Source organism: Paroedura picta, chromosome 1 (assembly GCF_049243985.1).
Source record: "Paroedura picta isolate Pp20150507F chromosome 1, Ppicta_v3.0, whole genome shotgun sequence".
In the NCBI taxonomy this organism is placed as follows: domain Eukaryota; kingdom Metazoa; phylum Chordata; class Lepidosauria; order Squamata; family Gekkonidae; genus Paroedura; species Paroedura picta.
In genome coordinates, this window is record NC_135369.1 from 30,690,684 (window position 1) to 30,706,686 (window position 16,003).

Below are 16,003 nucleotides of genomic sequence, written 5' to 3' on the forward strand. Positions count from 1 at the left end.
GGAAGCTCACTGAATGATCTGGGGCCAATCACACATTTCTGGAGTAACCCACCCACACAGTTGTTACGAGGATATAATGGACAGAAGCGACTTTGGGCCGCCATTGGGGAGTCAAGTAGACTGTAGGCAATCCCTGCCCCTCACCATTGCTGCCGAGTGCTTTCATGGTGACCTCCATCTGGGCATATTCATAACTGAAGTTGATCTCACTGGACACTTCACTGGAGTTATCGCCATCTAAGTCCAGCTGCTCGGAGCTGTTGCTTCCTTTCATCGAACTGTCCTCGTCCTCAGCTTCCGCCTTTTTTTTCTTTTTGGGAAGATTTAGCCTTGAGGGAGTAAAAGAAAGGGGGGTGATTTCCTCCTATCACCTGATGCGTTTCCATCAGGGCAGCACTCCAGAACATCTTCCTCGATTGCGCATCATGGCAATTAGTGGGTGGGAGTCCACTGGCATCTTCAATCGCAAAACATTTTGGCCAGACTGGAGAATGAACAGCTCCAAAACTACATACTCCACACAGGAAAGGAAAACTTTTCACTTCCCTTGAATGTATTATTTTGACTGGGATTTGAAAAGAATGGAATGGTTACCCAACAGTGTCAATTCTGTTAGTTGGTCTAGAACTATAGAGGCCCAAGAAAAAAGCAAGGCCCCCCAAAAGAGCAAGACTAACACAAATTTGTGACTGTATGTGCTTTTGTAAGGGACTGCTGTGGGGCTCTTCCTCGCCCCATTGCGGGGTTCGCCCTTCTCTGCCGTGGCGTCCCCATTCTCTACGCCCAGGAACTACGACGTAGGCTTGAGTTTTCGAACACCGTTCTTTATTTTCCCTTCACCGTACACTCACAATGCCCTTCTCTCTCTTTCACACCAACCCACCCCTAACCACGCGCATACCCCGCCTTATATCCTCTGCCTTGGACCCCACCCTCCTACATAACCCTTCTTTCCGGCCCCGCCCTCCCGTCCCGGTCGATCCTCGGCATCCGGAAGTTTCCTCCTACTCCCAGGTAAGTGTTTCTTTCTAGGCTCCAGCATCGGCGGCTTCTCGGGTGGGCCCTTCCTTGGGCCGTGCAAGCGGGGAGGTTTACTTGACAACTCCCTTTCTCCACGCCCCTTTCACGGGCTGTCTGGGCATTATCTGGGAGGGGTCGTCCTCTGTTTGCCGCTAGCAGGCCAGTGTCTTTAACGTCCTCCTTCCAACTTTGAAGTCCGGGCGTATCTATACAGTCTCCCTCATCTTGTTTGTAGCCCTTGTTCCCTAACTCTCCATTCTCGCCCGGACAACTGCTCACTACTTCCGAGGCCCAAGAAGTTGTCATCCTCCTCTCCTCATTGTACAACTCCAAATTACAGATGAAGGTTCATTCAGTAGATACAACTGAACTTTTTAAAAAGTCGTACACACAGACACTAGCATGGCTGGGTTAGGGATGTGTAAAACTCAAGTTTTTTTTCTGGTTTGGGTCTATTGGACACAAAATAATTTTGGTATTACATCTCGAATCTGAATACCAGCCTACAGAAAGTGGTGGGATAGATAAGATAAATTAATCGATCAATCAATCAAAGCTGGATCTGCACCAAGCTGGATCTGCATGGGCAGGGGAGGTCTTGCTGCCACATGCAGACCTAAGAGGATCCACTGGGGTGGCAAGAACTCTCAGCCCCAGCGAATCGGTATAGCTGAATGCTTCTCACTTCGGCTTTTATTTGGCCTTAGCTATCATCACATCATACAGGTAGCAGATCAGCTCAAAGAATCTGTAATCACCTTCAATAATACCTGAAAAACACTGGTAAGGTATTTTTCAGGTATTTTTTCCAGTTCAGATTAGCTGACCGCACACCCGTAGCCAAGGTTCGAGCCAGCGCTCTACTCTTTTTCCTGGCATGCTGGTTTACCACGTGTAGAGATTGGGGAGGGGGGCAAGAGTGGTATTTGATCACCTGTAATTTGCAGTAGCCCAGGCAGATCTATACTGATCGCTTTAGGGTCCCCTTGGTTGTATAATGCTATATCACCAAGGGGTTTATAGGTGTCATATATTTCTATTTCCTGCATTGCCATGGGGAGAGTCTGCATAGAATTTAAAGCCTCACAGCGTACTATCGTCTAGTAAGTTAAGCATTAGCCTTCATTTGGGGACTGAAACAGTCTTCAACAGCTTTTGTGAATGGATGTGCCTCCTCTTGTGGTAGGTGAAACTCTGTTTAAACCCGACGGGACTCTCTCAGCTTTCAGCTTACAAGGGCAGCAGCAACACTTTGCTAACCTCGACAATCAAGATGACAAGAAAACGTTTTTGTTTTTCAAAGGAAATTAAAGTTCAGATTGCATAACCTCTGATGCTGTGAAATCTGTGCTTTGCTGCGGTTACAATCAAGCCCCCAAATGAATCCGTCTCCCTGCCTGTTGAGGCAATGCACAATCAGAGCATCTGCTACCTCACAGATAGCAAGAAAGGGAGGGGCCAGCCCCACAGGCAAGCTAGAGAACCTCACTGAAGAGCGTAAGAGAAATTCTGCTGTATCAGGCCAAGGGTCTATCTAGTCTAGTATTCAATTTCAAACAGTGGCCAGCCAGATGTTTCCAGGAAGCCTGCCAACATGGATTGGAGTCAGCAGTCTTCCTGTTTTGTCCTGCCCCACAACTGATATTGAAACACGCTTTCCCTGCGCCTGGAGGATCTGCTGAGCTAGCGTGGCTAATTGCAATAAATTCCTAAACCCCGTCCACTTTTAAAGCCCTCAAAGGTAGTGCCCACAGCCATCACTGTATCTTCTGGCAATGAATTCCATAAGTCAATTGGTTTAACCCCAAACTTCCTTTGATCTGTTCTAAATCCATTATCATTCACTTTCACTAGATGACCCCAGTTTCTAAAGTCAAGGGAGAGATAGGCAGGGAGAGAGAAACAGGGAGGGAGGGAGGGGGAGAGAGAGACAGAAGTTTGAGTCCAGAGACACTTAAGACCAACCAAGGTTTATTCAAGGTATAAGCATCTGTGTGCATGCACACTTCTTCAGATACAAGATATAAGTATCTGAAGATGTGTGCATGCACACAGAAGCTCAAACCTTGAATAAACCTTGGTTGGCCTTCAAGGGGCCACTGGACTCAAACTTTGTTCTGCTGCTTCAGACCAACCCGGCGACCCACCTGAATCTATCCTCTCATGCCCAGCCTTTCCCCAAATCAGTTCAGGCTTTCTTCACCTCACACCTACGCAGAACAAGCCAACAAGCCAGCAGCCTACCTGAAGAAGTGGTTGTTTCCCCACAGAATTCTGTCTCCGTGGTGCAGCTGTGTGGGGCCTGTGACTGCGGTGCCATTCACAAATGTTCTGTGATGAAGAAAGAGAAGCAAGCAGGGCAATTTCAACGGAGGGTTACTTCCACAAAACATAAGCATAGTGTAAGAGTTCATGGAACCTGGATCTTTTTAGATCCCTTTTTTTTACAAGGGGAGAGGCACATGGAAATTTACGAGAAGCTAGGAAAACACGTTGTGGTGCTTCGGGATGGTTCTGTATTAGGGAGCCTTGTGGGGTAATTTGGAGTACGCAGGCAGACTGCTTAAAAAGAAACCCCAGACCCATGAAACTTGGCAGAGGGCCAAGTGTCCAAGCTGCTGACAAGGAAAACTGGGAAACTGGCAAGATTTGTCTTTTGAAACTAACCTCTACCCCCCAAGGAAGACACCTTCTACCAATTCTTTGACATCTCTGGTGGCAACTAGTTGACAAGTTATTCCATTCCCTAGGATGGGGTTATTTTTACCACCATGTTGCTAGTATATTATATTATTGTGTTTTAATTGGATTTTAATGGGGAGGGGGGGTTGTACTGGAACCGGTTTTTGCAACCCACCATGAGCCAGTTAACTTGGGAGTGGCAGGCAATAAGTCCAATGAATAAAATAAATAAATAATGGCGGTTTGGGAAGTGATCGCAGTGCTGCCCTCGAACTGTGACAGTCCTGAGGCTATTCTTCTGTAAAATATTTAAAGGCAATGCTGGATATATATCATTCTAATCATAAACCATCCCGGCGTGCTGAGAGTGGCAGGTAACCGAATAATAATATCAATAATAATAATAAAATACACAGCCTCAATAGAACTCAGCAAGGGATTCTAGCATGTTTCCCAACTTCTAATTTCTCCGGAGTGCTGCAGTGACCTTTCCCGTTCCGATCGTTTCACATGCATGCCTTACCCAATCACTCTTCACCGGAAGGTGTCTGGATTTCCGGTATCAAAAATACAACATTCGATCAGTAACGTTTTGAAAAACACATTCAGCAGACACCGCCTCGGATTTGTCGCCTTTCCATTTCCCCCCTGGTGACCTCCTTCCAGTTGGCCCTCAATGCCAATTGACGCTGCTTCCCAGCACTCAGCCGGCTGCTCCCATTGGTCACTCTGTCACTTGGCGGTTTTTACTCCTCTATCGTGCTCACTTAACTCACGGGATTGTTGCAAGGATAAAACGAAGGCAGGGAAGGCCCCGGCGAGTCATCTCTTTGGAGGAAGGATGGGATTTTTTTTTTTAAAAATGATAGAAATATGACAGTTGATACCCAGAGAAACATTCAGTCACCTGGTGTTCTTCTTAGGTGTCAGCATAACTTGTCCGTCTGAGGTGATATCTATTATACAATGCTCAGGCAGAATCCCCATTCCGCATAGCTGGATATCCTGGGAATTATCTGACCCAATTAGCGTGTGTTCCTGTGGAAGATTCAAACCGGCACATTAAAGATACAGTAGAAATTCAGAGAATTCATTTGTACAAGTATTGGGCTGTTTTAATGCTGAGTAAAACTGCTGATGACATCTCTTCGACGACTCAGAAGTCTTTCCCACCCTGGATGTAATTTTAACTGGGGACTGGATTTTTTGAATGCATTGACCAGAATGCAACGCACACATACAGCTCTTCTAAAATGATCATCTATAGCCCAAAATTGGCTACTAAGACTTTAGAGGATGAATGTCAAAGGAAAAAATTACATTTCCTGACTATGCCACCTCAGATCCAGCCCCCCAGGGCAGGGGAACATTTGCTGAAAAGCAGCCCCCATATTCTGTGCGAAAAGCTTCACCTTCTCTCCAACATGTAGGAATTTCATGTGGGGTCACACTTTGGAAATGACACCCACCGCCAGAGATGGAAAACTGAAAACAGTTCCACAAAAGGGCTCTGGAGACACTCATTCCGCTCATAAATAAAGGCAATCAAGCAAGATATCATTACAGAGTAAAATCTGAACTACGTTTGTCAGAGACACACTTGCAACATATGGCAGCCAAGAAGATGCCCATGGTGCATTCAGAGGGAACCTGGGAACAACATCCCTTCATCCTTTAGCCTACCCAGTCCGGAACACCCAGCAGCTGTTTAACATGTACTGAAGGCTGTTCAAGATAAATGCAGAACATGTCTCTGATCTGAGCATACAGGAATTGACAGCATACATGCCCCCTCCCTCCAAGTATACTGACCTATAACATAAAAATCCAGGTGCCAAGAAGAAACAGACTGTGTTGCAAGTGGCCAAGGTTACCCTTTGGAATTTCTTTGGTTGCCAAGGCCCCTGTTGGTCCCACCTTCACATTAAGCAGCAGATTTGCAGTCTCAAGAATGCTCAGTGCTGACAAAGCCGTTTGAGCTGCAAGCCAGACCCTACGCAGACTGGAACATTCTTTGCCGCCTCTTTCTCTCTCAAAAATAGAAGCTTTCTTTTGTTGCTTATTAGAGAGCAAGGTGGTGACGACAAGGGTCCTCCCTCTTTTATTCCCTCACCCTTGCATGCTTCTACACTGTGCTAGGACAAATTAAAAGGGTGGCCCTTAAACCACTTCCATGAGCCCATCTTCCCTCCTTAAAGGGAATGTCCAGAAAAACTTCAAAAGGACAGCACACAGACATGGGAGAACAAGTGTGTGTCTAACCAACTGAACATCCCGAAGCCGTAGAAAAGAGCTAGAGTTCAATAAGTACCTTAAAGACTAACAAAATGTGTGGCAGGGTAGGGGCTTTCATGATTCAGTGCTCAGATTTTGTCTTTAAGGTGAACTCCTGCCCTTTTCTATTGTGACAGACAAACATGGATTGACCTATCTCCTAGACAAGCCCGAAACAGGCATAATGGTGATTCCCTGAAAACGAACATTTTACAAAACAAGATCCAGTCTTGTGAATGTGTATCCTCGTCTCTCTTTTTTTTTTTCTGGGCTGTGCCTCCTGACCTTGCTTTCTACATTAACTACAGCTGGGCATAAACAAATAAGAGCTTACCAACCACCCATGCCCCCCTGCGGTTACCACCAATGTCAAGTTTACAGGACTCTAACCATGCTGGAAAGGATGCCTAAAGATACAACAAAGTAACATGACACTTAAGAGAATGAAAAGTGGGCATCATTGAAGTCTCTTATCAGACAAGTACCCACCGGCTAACCTTAAGCAAGCTGCTATCTCTCCATCATGTTCACAATATGAGGGCCCATTACACTGGCCTACCTTGCAGGCCGATTGTATAAATTGCTCTCAGGATGCACTTTGAATTGCAACAGCACTCTTTTCAAAGTACTGATATTAGGTGTACACATCTCCAGTATGAATTAAGAGGGCTAAAATATAACAGGTTGCATTTGTGCCTTCATAGTGGCCATGGTATTTGAAACTCAAATACTTTGGCCACCTCATGAGAAAGAAGGACTCCCTGGAGAAGAGCCTAATGCTGGGAGTGATTGAGGGCAAAAGAAGAAGGGGACGACAGAGAATGAGGTGGCTGGATGGAGTAACGGAAGCAGTAGGTACAAACTTAAATGGACTCCGGGGAATGGTAGAGGACAGGAAGGCCTGGAGGATCATTGTCCATGGGGTCGCGATGGGTCAGACACAACTTCGCAGCTAACAACAACAGTGGCCATGGACTCTATGGAAGAGCTCCCAAGTTGGATTTCTAGAAACTTCTATGTCTTTTGAAGTTAGCCCGCGTGCTAGGAGTTCACCTTCAAATAGTAGACCAAGAGTTCATTGAGAGCAGGGTCAGCGTTCAAATTAACCAGAAAGCACTTGTTATCGCCAACTTTGATCCCCGAAGACTGGAGAGAGATGCCAAGGCTTTCGAGCTGCTTCTGCCGCTCCTGTAGAGAGAAACAAAGTTCCAGTCAGGGGGCAAGTAAGGGGACATGTGCTAAAGCAAAGGCAACATAGCTATGCTACAATTGTGAACTGGGTAGATGGGTCTATCCCCATGCTATGCTAGACAACTGTCGCATGCTACTTTGCACCACCCTACAGCTCTTATGGTTTGCACACAAGCAAAGGCACAACAACATAGGGAAACCTAGATCTGAAGGAACACCTCTTCCCATGTGCCCCAATACTCCAGTTATGGCCCTCCAGTCACTGCCTTCTTATTGTTTCCCCTTGTAAGGCTAGCAGCTTGGCATCTATTAAATCTGGTATTTTTCAACAGCAGGAGGCACTGTAAGGTTTTGCTGGAGATTTGAAAGGGGCGTATGGAATTATCTTTGTGAGATGGGTTAATGGAATTTTACAGTACTGCATGTGATGTTAGTGTGGAATTGTAAGCCACCATGACAGCAAGACAAAAATGGGGTATAAATATTTTAATAACTAGATCTATGTCCTAAGGTGAAACATTCTTTCCCTATCCACAACAAAGGAATGGTGGACAAAGCAAGGGTCACAATTAAAGCAGAACATAACTTTGAGAAATAAAAGAGACAAACAAGCAGTGGTTGTTTTGTGGCCTGAATCTGCTGCACATGCTACCAACCACCTCCCACATCTTTGAACAGGCTCAAAAAATCTAAGAACTGATCAGATCAACACATGTGCAAACTGAACCATTTTGCCCCTGTCTTCCCAACTCCCCTCACAAGCTGCTAACCAAACCAGCCTGCTGCCGTAACAGTGATGTAACAAACAAAGGCATGCAAATAAGAGCTTGTTTCTAAACCCTCTAAGTGCCACCCTTGAACATTTGAATTTATCCTAGTTTGAAGGAGACAAAGCAGAACTTGGAGAAGAGCCACAATTCTGAAATAAATCACTTCCACTCCACACATCACCAACACAGGTCCTTTATGGTTTATTCCCCCATGTCATTTCCCTGCCCCTTGCATGATGATACTGCTGTCATGTTTAGTCAGCACTCTAGCGCCTGGATAGCCCAGGCAAGCCTAGCTACATCAAATCTTGGAAGCTAAGCAGGACTGACCCTGGCTAGTATTTGAATGGGATCCTCCAAGGATTTGGATAGAGTTCCTCCAAGAAACACTAGAGGTCATGATGCAGAGTCAGGCAGCGGCAAACCACTTCTGAATATCCCAACCTGACTGACAGACAGTCCTTTGATCCCCTGGTTACACTACATGCGCCATACAATAAATAAAGAAATCTAGTACAATTCCCTCAGAGCAGATTAGAACATAGGGGTGGGCAATTTGGCTCAAATCAAAGCTGATTCAGGTAATCTATGGACTTATCCAAGCCAAATCAAGCATCCCATGAGTTTTAACCAGCCCCATAAGAGAAGCTTGCTTTGGCTGTTTTGGCTGGGAGAGAAATTGCCCACCCCTTTAAATGCCAAGCAGCTGATCATGACACATCAGCTGACTGGCATGCTCTTTAAAGCCTCCCCCAAGCCTTCTCTGGCAGTGGAGAGAGAAGTTGGGGGAGGCATTTAAAAGGCACACCAAGCAGCAGATGAGTCACAATCAACTGCTTGATGCACCCTTTAAATGCCCCCCCTTTTCTCAGGCAGCTGAAATACCCTCGGGGGGGGGGCTGGCCTGCTTTGGATTCAGTTGAATCTGAACCAGTGAAGGCTGATTTGGGTGATTTGGATTCAGCTCAAATCAATTCCAGTTGAATCTGAAATGGTCCAAATTTTCCCTGTGCACATGTCAATTTGAACATCTAGCAAACCCCACAAAGGCTACACATTCCAGGAAGGGGCATCCACACATTAACCTAACACATCAGAAAGGCAGTCAGGCTAGATTTCTTCCTGTTATGCTAAAATGACAACAAAGGGCATATATGGATCTCACCACCAAACTGGTTTTCAGAGTAGGAAGAACCCCATGAGGGCTGCCCAACATGCCTTTTATAAACATCCAAATCGGCTCTCAGGCTCCCCTTTACACAATGGGAATTACAACAACTTACTCTGTGTGATTGCCAAACACTCTGCACGATTATTTTTATTAAATCCCATTAATCTCTCCTTTGGACAAATGGTTTAAAAAAATAGCCCCTCAAATTATGGAGTTGGACAAGGTTGGAACAGTCATAACAACAGAAATAATCTCTCTTGAAAAATCTCCCATCAGAGGGATTAAGCAAAGATATCCTAAAAGGACAAGAAATTGACCTGATTCCCCATAAATATCAAGGTCTACTCTAAAGGGATTATTGGAAGGAAGAGGGAGAAGGAATATGCCTACAACTGCATCCACAAAACAAATGCAGACCTGTGCAATTTCCTCAGTTTTCCGTAGCTTCTCTTCCCAGGTCACAGTCATCTCTTGGATGAGTTTTTCAGATTCCTCCAAGCGATCTTTCAGTTCTGGAGATTTCATTGCCTAAAAATGAGGTGGAGGGGTGGGGAAGAAGAAGAAGAAAACCCAGAATAATATTAAATTACTTCTTGCAAATGCCACCATCTATGTTTGATGTACTATCAGTTTTTGCTTCCCTGAAAAAAACAAGTCATGGATGGGTGCTCAGGCATCATCACCCAAGATGAATGGGAGTATATAATGAGGGCACCTGCATGGCAAACGCTTCCTTGCTGTCAATTCAGCACTTTAGTGTCACAGCAGATTACTGGAGAAAAATGTCCCCCTAAAAGCAAAATATAGAACCATGACCTCAAATTAACTCTGTACAAGTTTTCCAACTTAAATTGTGCAGCCTGTGCCAAATTCTCTCTTGTGACCAAGGCTTAGAGCAACGGGATAAAGAGGCCCTTGGCTCTGAACAGCTAAATCTGAACCCTGCAGAAAACCAATAAAGCTCTTATGATGTGTGAATTCTACAGCAGGCTTTCTCAACCACGGTTTCATGAAACCCGGGGGTTTCTTCACGGCCCTGGGTGGTAGCTAGTATATACATATACATACATAAATACATATATAGAATCATAGAATCATAGAGTTGGAAGGGTCTATACAGGCCATCTAGTCCAGCCCCCTGCTCAACGCAGGATTAGCCCTAAATATCCGAAAGCATCCAAGAAAAGTGTGTATCCAACCTTTGCTTGAAGACTTCCAGTGAGGGGGCGCTCACCACCTCCTTAGGCAGCCTATTCCACTGCTGAACTACTCTGACTGTGAAAATTTTTTTCCTGATATCTAGCCTATATCGTTGTACTTGAAGTTTAAACCCATTACTGCGTGTCCTCTCCTCTGCAGCCAACAGAAACAGCATCCTGCCCTCCTCCAAGTGACAAGCTTTCAAATACTTAAAGAGGGCTATCATGTCCCCTCTCAACCTCCTTTTCTCCAGGCTGAACATTCCCAAGTCCCTCAACCTATCTTCATAGAGCTTGGTCCCTTGGCCCCAGATCATCCTCGTCGCTCTCCTCTGTACCCTTTCAATTTTATCTACGTCCTTCTTGAAGTGAGGCCTCCAGAACTGCACACAGTACTCCAGGTGTGGTCTGACGTGGGCTAATATATTCACACACACACTTTACATTTGTTAAACATTTATCATGATATGACCATATATGTTCATGTTGACTTGCTCTCGCTCCCCCCCCCCAATGGCTGATGATGGGCATGGAGGGCTGGGGAGGGGAGGGGCCTGGGGCCCAAGGTGGGTGTGAACACAGCTCTGCTTCCCGACCATATTCTGCACGATCGCACCACTTCTGGGCTTTCTCGAAGCTTGAAGACTATTTCAGGGGTTTCTCAACAGAAAAACAGTTGAGAAAGGCCGTTCTATGGACACACTAAAAACTTTGCCCCGCTTCTACCTTAGAGACTCCAGAGGAAAAACTCTCAGGTAGCAGAGTGGCAAGACTCTCCCAAAGACCTTGGAAAGCCATTGCTAGGCAGTGTGGAATATTCTGGGCTGCGTGGAGATCAACAGTGTGAGTCAGCTCATCTACCACCTCTGAGTGACTGCACATGCTTGGATTAAGGGCCAGGGCCCCCAGGGTGGATGGCACAAGGCTGAGCACCTCTTTTTGACAATCAAATGCTAGACTGGAAGAGGCATCAGTGTTATCTGCAGCCAACATGGCAAAGCATCAGCACCTTCAAGCTAGTGTAGAACTGGACATCTCAGTGACATAGTCTGCATGTGCTCAGGTGCCATTTGATGTAACAACGCCTTAGTCTCATTGATTGCAGTTGAGAAACACAAACTCACACAGCCTTTTCCCAGCTCGGGAACAACTCATGGGTGACTATACTTGTTGGACCTTAGGGTATATACTTGCTAGCTGTTTCCCAAAGAAAATTATATTTCTGTAGCTCATCCTGGCCAGTGCCACTAACGTCTTGCTGTGCAAAGTTAGCGGTGCTGCAGATGGTAACAGGATTATCACCCCACAGAGCCTTGCACCCAACCAGCTTGGTGTGGGGATCCTGCTTGGTGCAGTGGTTTGGAGTGGCGGCTTCTAATCTGACAAGTCATGTTTGATTCCCCACTCCTTTGATTCCCCACAGCCAACCGGGTAACCTTGGGCTCGCCACAGCCCTGATAAAGCTGTTCTGACCAAGCAGTTATATCAAGACTCTCTCAGCCTCACCTCCCTCACAGGGTGTCCGTTGTGGGGAGAGGAAAGGGAAGGCGATTGGAAGCCGCTTTGAGATTCCTTTAAGTACAGAAAAGCGGCACACAAGAACCAACTCTTCCTCTTCTATGGTGGGTGGCTCAAAAGGGGGGTGGGGGGAAGCAATCAGGTAAGCACACAATAAAACCCATTGCTGGATGAGGTCCAAGGCTCCGACTAACCCAGCATCCTGTTTCCAAGAGTGTGGATGCTTCTCAGATGTTTCCAAGAAGACCCCAAATGCAACAGCAAATCCCCAGTATTTGCTCTCTGTAACTGACTTTCAAGGATAGACTGTCTGTGAACTTGGAGCCTCCTTTAAGTTACTGCTGCACCGAAAGGCAGGCTTTAGACTCTTCTTCATGAAGGGATTTTTTTTTCTCAGGTGGACATGCAGAATGAGAAGAACAAGCTGCAGCCCCTCCTTGCAAGAAGATTCACAGGCCTCCACAGCAAGGCTGGAGAATGTCTCCCTGCCAGAAATAAGTATGAGAACAAGCTGTGGCTTCTCCATTTGCAAATGAGAAGGAACACGTCAAACTCTAAGGTCAAGTGGGCTCAAACTAGCGGTCTGGAGCCATTCTAGTAATGTGGTGCTCGCAAAGTTAAATCCTGTGCCATTACTTGCGCATGGGGGACAATGCACATGCAGAGGAATTTATCAGGGCAAAGAGGGACAAACTCTAGACAGTCTGCCCTTACTTGCTCAGAAAGAAATCTGGCACAGATTAGAATCCCTTAGAAGTCATCTCTTTGAAATTATGCGTGGGCTACCAAAACCTGGCTGGGCTTGCCTGCTTCCCTAGTGTTGCCACAGCAGAGTTCTAAAAGGTATCCCATGGAGTCAGGTTTCGGCTATCAATCACAGAACGTAAAACAACTTTTAAGAAAATAAACAGGATAAACAAAGTGCTGAAAACGCCCTGTTAGGGATGGCTAAGAGATACAGCAAGACCAAACAACTTCAAGGGATCTCTTTAATGAGGAATAAATTATAAGGCTGTCTTTTGACTGAAGAAATCTTAGTTGTTCAGTCACATGAACTTTGCATATGTTTGCATGTTTTATTCACTGCATTCTTTCGTCACAGAAACTAAGGTGGCTTACACAGGATTCCCAGGCAGTCTATCCATCCAGACAAGCCTCTCGTGCAGTGAAGAAAAATATTTATTGTCCAGTTTTAAAAAATCCCTAATTTTTAAAAAACTCAACAATGAATACTTTTCTCCATTGCACCACTGGCTCTTCTGCCTATTTTTATCTCTGCAATTGATGATGCGGCCTGAACTCAAACCTGCCTCACTTCAGTTACTGCATCGCATGCCATGCAACCATCCCTTCAGACCAAACAAAAACTATTCCAAGGGGAAGTCAGCACTCACTCATTACAGAGGCATGACCATACAGGGACAGGCAGCCTCGTGAACATGCGTTTCTTAAAGTGAAAAAAGAAAAAGGGGAATGCTTCCTCTAAGATGCCCCCCCCCCAAACACACACACCAGCAAGTGTAATTTCAAATATTTGTAATTTCATTAATTTACATTGATTTGCACTAAAAAAAAATGGTTGCTAATTAATTAAACAGAGAATGAGGTGGATGGATGGAGTCACTGAAGCAGTGGGTGCAAACTTAAATGGACTCCGGGGAATGGTAGAGGACAGGAAGGCCTGGAGGATCATTGTCCATGGGGTCGCGATGGATCGGACACGACTTCACACATAACAACAAAATTAATTAAAAACGAGTCAGAAGTCGATCTGTTCAAACGACGGACCACACATTGGACCCAAGTAAAACTGCCTGGGTGGAGGTACCTCTGCTTTGGTGAGTTGCTCCCTGAGTTTCTCCACCTCCTCCCGCAGTTCTCGAATGATGCGTGCATTGGGGTCTTCGTTCACCACAGCATGGTTCACAATGTTCTTGGCCCGGTCCGCGTACCTCAGGGTGGAAAGCGTCTCATCATAATTATCTGCTGCCGGGCTGACCGTTGCCACCATAGCTGTTTTGCTGTTGCCACCAAGGCTGTCCTGTGAAGTTACGAGAAGGGAGAAGAATTTAGGCAGTTCTGATCAGCTGCAGCAGCCCAGAGGGGTTGAGAGCTTGCGGCCAAGGCTCATTGGCTCGCTGCACAATGGCAAAAGGAAAAAGAATGTTATGGCTATCCAAAAAGTAAATGACTTCTGTGTTTTCTTGTATTTACATCTGTTGGAGGTGACTGTATCACCTTGTTTTTACAGCATTGTTTTCTAATTCTGCCTACTCAGACTGGCAGCGGCTCTCCAAGGTCTCAGCTAGAAGTCCTTTTCATATCACCTAACACCTGATCCTTTTAAATGGAGATACTGGGAACTGAACCTGTGGCCTTCTGCTCGCCAAGCAGATGCTCTATCACTAAGCCTTCTCTCCCCTTTCCCTTTGCCAACCACACTCAGGTAGCCGAACAGGTACAGAGTCTTACATTCAACAGGCTACATTCTACTTCTGCATGACAGGAAGTGTTAACTGTGGCCTATGGACATGAGCAGGAGGTCTCCCTGCACTCCCTTTGTGCCTGTCAATCAACAGGCTTCGTCTGTCTGTTCCTGACCTGCCTGAACATGTCCTTCTCCCAGCATCTGTATGCCAATTTCTGCTCAGGAACTCCAAAAGAAGAAGGATAGACTCCACCATCATTAACAGCAGCAGCAGTTCAGAAGCCCAATACTCACAATCCACCCAGGGGTTGAAGGCCACCGTGTCAGATCCAACAATGTGAATACATAATGGTTTCACCATCGGATTAGCTTCCAATCTGGCCTTCTATGAAGCACCCCTCTACATTTTGATCTTATTATTTTGGAACAGAACAGCTTCCATCACGTAACATTTCTACTCTATTTCTGAAATTCCTTTCTGAAGCCCTTTCTGTTTCCTCTCCCTTTATCTTTCTGCACATCCAGGATGCTGTTTGCACTGGAAGCTACGTGAGGAATAGAAGCACTGAACCTAGGCTGCACCAACAATTACCGTGCGGAAGCATAGCAGGGCTGTTATTGGGGTAGGGGTTGTGAGGGAGACTTCTTAGCTTAAACTAGTTGTAGGCAGTACTTCTGTACTTAAACCCACCCACAAAATCTGGGTCAAGCACTGCCACTGGGCGTTATTAACATTGTTTCTATCTGTGTTTTTACAACGAGCCTAATTGTTTCGATGAATTTAGGCTTTTTGTAACAATACTCATTGAAGCCCAGGCTGGAATGTTTGGTTTTGATGCTGGAAATCCAGGTCCAGACCTCAGGCAAATGGCTCAGAGGATGAGGGTACAGTGAAAATAACCCCATGCACGCCTCCTGGGAGGAAAGGCAGGCTTGAGTTTAGAGTGCATATATCCACAAGAGTTCACTGAACAGGTCCCAAGTGTGTATATCTGAGTGTCCTTAAAAAGCCAGTCAAGACGTCTCTTTTAATTGGAAGTTGTTTGAATGCCTGTTTCTAGCCTGAGGACTTTCCTCACTCATGTTTTTATGGGTTGTTTTATTACTGATTGTTTTATTGCTGATCATTCTTACAATATTTTATTGTGTTTTCACTTTCGTGAGCTGCCTTGACCAAGCCTGTCTCCAGCAAGCCTGTCAGTGTAGGTCAGCGTTACTCTCTCCATAGGAGAAAAGACCAAAGAAGCCATGGTTTGGGTGTACTTCCGAAGCAGTGTCTAATACTGCAATGAGGGATTGTTCACCCCCTGGACAAGTTTCTCCACAGTTCTAAATTAACACCAGAGGTGATAGGTTCATGGTTGACAATAAGTTTTGCATCAGCTTATTTGCAATGTCGCTTCACTACAATACTCCTAAGCAAAAGAGCAATACTCTCCCAGTGCTATATGCCCTTTGTGTGGACCAGCCTTTTTCAACCTTTTGACTGTGGAGGAGCCCCTGAAATAATTTTTCAAACTTCAAGGAGCCCCAGAAGTGATGTCAGCTGGCCACACACCCCACCACCTCCACCCCAGAAGTGACATCACCACCCACAGCTTTCTTGCTCCCTTCCCGGGCCTTTACTATTACTATGGTGGCTCTGCTTCAAGTAGGCTGGAAAGAAGATTCGCAGGTGAGAAGACAGCCTGGCCCACCTATACCACGCCACTTAAGAGCTTCCACGGACCCCCTTATGAGCTCCTGTGGA

At 45.8% G+C, this 16,003-nt stretch overlaps 1 protein-coding gene across 5 annotated transcripts in view; it reads right to left on the minus strand.

Moving 5' to 3' along the window:
- Positions 1-16,003, minus strand: part of KIF13B (kinesin family member 13B) — a 173,148-nt gene that overhangs the window by 79,839 nt on the left and 77,306 nt on the right. For all 5 annotated transcript variants that reach the window (XM_077331968.1, XM_077331976.1, XM_077331959.1 and 2 more), the window contains exons 11-16: positions 13,654-13,866; positions 9,526-9,636; positions 7,030-7,164; positions 4,610-4,740; positions 3,265-3,351; positions 145-329 (exon numbers count right to left, since the gene is read on the minus strand). In XM_077331968.1, coding sequence (XP_077188083.1) covers positions 145-329; positions 3,265-3,351; positions 4,610-4,740; positions 7,030-7,164; positions 9,526-9,636; positions 13,654-13,866 — 862 coding nt within the window. The remainder of the gene's footprint in view (positions 1-144; positions 330-3,264; positions 3,352-4,609; positions 4,741-7,029; positions 7,165-9,525; positions 9,637-13,653; positions 13,867-16,003) is intronic.